The 4,157-nt window shown below is 41.6% G+C and overlaps 1 protein-coding gene across 1 annotated transcript; it reads right to left on the bottom strand.

Moving 5' to 3' along the window:
* Window positions 1–600: 600 nt before the first annotated feature.
* DEFB129 (defensin beta 129) lies at window positions 601–3,099 on the bottom strand (the record flags this gene model as incomplete). Its single annotated transcript, XM_081148333.1, has 2 exons — window positions 601–1,061; window positions 3,042–3,099. 2 exons carry the CDS (start codon window positions 3,097–3,099, stop codon window positions 601–603), a joined length of 519 nt encoding a protein of 172 aa, XP_081004459.1.
* Window positions 3,100–4,157: the final 1,058 nt, after the last annotated feature.

Below are 4,157 nucleotides of genomic sequence, written 5' to 3'. Positions count from 1 at the left end.
AATTCAAAGTTGGTTTGCATTTGTAGTCTGCGTTCTGCATCTGTTGGAAGTGCTGCTCTGCTCACCTTCTCCTGAACCCTGTGTCCCCTCCTTCCTCCATTCCTCAATGTTCTTATGTTAACCGGCTTCTAACTAAGTTATGGGTCTTATGTGTAGAAGAGACTTGACCCGTCCACATTCTATGTTGCATATGGGCCTCTGCCCCCCAAGATCTATGAAAAAAGAAAATATGTCTCTTGGTAGTTTCCTTCCCATTGCTCTAAGAAAAGGACACCATATGAGAATCAGAAATCCTTGTTACAGAGGCCTAACTTGGGTCATCCGTGGGCCACATTCAATGTGTAGTCACCACTTCTGGTGCTTGCCTTCTCCTAGGCATGCAAACTAAAATTCCATCCCTCTCCAGCTCTGTCACCTCTGGGAGCCTCCTGTGAGAATGGTAAGATTTTGTAAACTGTAGGTACTTAAACAGTATCTATTGAATGACTCATGACAGAGGAAACAGTTCTGTCTTATTTAATAGATAGCAAAGATGGAGAGGAACCTGGTGTTTTAAGGGAAAGACCCATGTCCCTGCTCATCTGTTTCCTCCAGCTCCGTTTATGGTGTCCGCAGTGTCTGTGGTGGTGGTGACGGTGAGGGGAAGTCAGTGGCTGAACCTCTGCTTTTTTTGGTGTCACTCTTCGTAGAAGTAGCAGGGTATGTAATCTTTCCTGAGGTCACGGCATTGGCGGTGGCAGAGTTCACAGTGCTGGCATTTGAGATGATGATGGTGTTGATGTCAGCAAAAGGGCTTTTGGTATTGGGGGAGAGAGATAAAATATGATATTTTGTTTGTTCCGTAGCCCTAGAATTCTTGGTGGTAGTTTTTGGCCATTTTTGGAAATCCTCTTCAGGTGTATGGGGCATTGCATTTTGCAGGTAGTTTTTTATCATTTGAACCACTTTTGGTCCAATGCAACATTTTTTCTTCTTGCATTTCTGTACCTCTTTTTCATCCACAGCGCAGTGGTCTTTGCATCTCCCCAAACTCATTAAACATTTTCTCGAGCCAAAGTATTCTGCACAAAGAAAAGAGAAAACCATTGGGCTAAAATAAATCTCTCTCGTCTCCCCTCATTGAGTTACTTTAAAAATCTAGGGCACACAGGAAAGAAGAAAAGGGAATCCAAGTACTTCTGGATAGGATTTTCAACCTCCAGCTTAGCATCTTAGACACTCATAGGGAAGGTATCACTATTTCTCCCCATGATCCTAGGAAATACCGACAAGAGTAGAATCTGCCATAAAACTAATCCAAGAAAGAATTTCAGAAGAGAATCAATAGGTCTTGGCCAGTTTTGCTCAGTAGTTAGAGTGCCGGCCCACAGACTGAAGGGTCTCAGGTTTGATTCCAGTCAAGGGCGCATGCGGTTGCAGGCTTGATCCCTGGCTCAGGTCAGGGCATGTGCGGGAGGCAACTGGTCACATTGTTGTGTCTCTCATATTGATGTTTCTCTCTCTCTCTCCCTTCCACTCTCTCTGAAAAAAAGACTTTTTTTTTTTTTTTTAAAGAGAGAATCAATAGGACTTTCAGGTGTTTTGGCGTCTTGCCAAACACAGTGGTTTATGACCTTACCCTCCTTGACAACTGCTTGACCTGTGTTTCCTGGGGCGTGGTGTTCTATCATTTTCAGCCTCTGGACACTCTGTTCTTCAGACGTATTATTCATTATCATAACCTCATCTCTATCAAGATAATCACATTGTTATCTGTAGCTCTAAATTTCCTACTCAGTTCAGTACCTCATCTTCATCTGCTGGATGATTTTTCCTTCCGTCCCAGTGTCTCACCTTCTTATTTCTGAATCAAGAAAGTTCTTTCTCACTCATCTTAACAATTCAACTCATAATGTTCACATACACTTCAATGTTGCTCCTCATCAAAGACAAAACAGTGAAATTCTTGTATTTCAAGCAGCTACACTAATTAACCCCATTACAAACTCACGTGGAATTTGAGACTCCAAGTGGCTAAGTGACTTTACCCAAGATGACAGTCACACTTGCTTATGTTACTACCCTTCTCTTAGGGTCGCAAGATAAAAACATTAGAAACATCTTGACTTTTACTTTCCCTTCCCTGACCCATTGCCAATTATTCCAAATATCTGGTTGATTCTTGTATTTTTGAAACACATCTCAGTGCTTTGCTCTCCTTTTCAAGTAACAATGGCCAATCCTCTGTTTCAGCCTTTTGCCGCAGTATATTCCGAGGTGCTCTTACGGGTAATTTGTGGGTTTCCCAGATAAAAAAGGCTGAGAGGCAGGGCCAGCATGGCTCAGCGGTTGAGCATCGACCGAGGATCCAGGAAATTATGGTTTGATTCCCGGTCAGGGCACCTGCCCGGGTTGTGGGCTCGATCCCCAGTAGGGGGTGTGCAGGAGGCAGCCGATCAATGACTCTCTCTCGTCATTGAAGTTCCTCTCTCTCTCTTCCTCTCCCTTCTTCTCTCTGAAATCAATAAAGATATATATATTTTTAAAAAGGCTGAGAGAAGGGATGAAACTCTGTAAAAATCTGAAGAAATTGAGATGGAGAACAGACCTGTTTACTGGATCCTAAAGGAGATTTTGTTTTTTGAATATAAGGGTAAGGAATTCCTCCTTATTATACCACAGTAAAAACTGATAGGAACCTTTGCTTTAAGAGATGGTTTAAATTAGAACTAGAGCAAAGATGAGGGAGACTTGGTCTGAGTCCCAGATAATAGCTCTGTAGAGGGTGGGAAGGCAGCTTTATATATTGGATAGTTTCTGAGTACACAAAAAACAGCCTGCTTTTACTGTAGCTAGCTCCTGGTGTGTTCCTATCAGACACAGTCTGGGGTTGGGGCCTATGGAGATGTGTGGGTGATGACACATAACTGATGTGAGGGACAGACTCTTCAACCATCTTTTTGGGCAACTCATCTTTCACCATCTCTTGGGGTTCCCATTGTCATGGACAACCAAGTCCCTGCTTCCTCACCCCAACCCCTCTAAAACCCAGGATTCCATACCTGCGTTCACCTGGCAATGTAGCATGAGGCTGGCAAAGATAGGCACGAGGAGCTTCATGTTTGGGTACCAGAGAAGAAGCTTGGATCTGGGTTGATGATTTTGAGGTCCAGCCTTTATTGGCCTCTTCATGGCCTTAGGCCATGAGCAGCGAAGTGCATCCAAAGCTCACAGAAGTGTTTTCTCTGATTGTTTGAGAACAACCTTTCCTGAACACTTTCTGTAACACATTTCCTGCTCTTGATCCTGGGGGGAATAGTAGACATAAGATATGAAAGAAGTGCAGCCTCTTTGCATCTCTTTCTTAAAGTTTGAGCAGGGGGAGAATCATGTATGTGTCACTGTTGTCAGCTAATTATGCCTAAGGCACTCAGTGTATAAGAGTCAGAAGAGCAGAAGTTCCTATAACCAAGGACTCCTGGCGGGTAGAGACTATCTTTTTTGTACTGATGTCTCCAGTGGCCAGCATGGCTACTAAATCAACATAAGAACTCAGTACATGCTTGTTAAATGAGTTTGTGGGAAGCATCTCTTGGCATAACTTTAACTTATTTTTTTATTGAGATATAATTGACATGTAACATTATACTAATTTCAAGTGTACAAAATAATGATTCAATATTTTATATATTGCAGAATGATCACAATGTCTAGTTAACATCCATTACCACACATAGTTATAATTGTTTTTCCTGTGATGAGAACTTTTAGGATGTACTCTCTTAGCAACTTTCAAATAAACAATACAATATTATCAACTATAGCCACCCTGCTGTACATTACATCCACCGAACTTACTTATGTTATAACTGGTCATTTGTGTCTCTTGACCACCTTCACCCATTTTGCCCCTCACCTTTGGCAACCACCAATCTTTTCTCTGTATCTATGAGTTTTTTTGTTTTGTTTTGTTTTTAGGTTCCACATATAAGTGAGATCATATGGTATTTGTCTTTGTCTGACTTAGATCATCTAGCATAATACTCTTAAGGCTCATCCATGTTGTTGCAAATAACACGATTTCTCTCTTTTTTTATGGCTGAATAATATTCCATTATCACATATATATCACATTTTCTTTATCTATTCATCCATCAATGGACACTTAGGTTACTTTG

The sequence above is a fragment of the Miniopterus schreibersii genome, assembly GCF_964146895.1.
Source record: "Miniopterus schreibersii genome assembly, chromosome: 10".
Classification (NCBI taxonomy): Eukaryota; Metazoa; Chordata; class Mammalia; order Chiroptera; family Miniopteridae; genus Miniopterus; species Miniopterus schreibersii.
The sequence above is the reverse complement of the archived record's forward strand: the minus strand, read 5'-3'. Positions and strand labels throughout refer to the sequence as shown.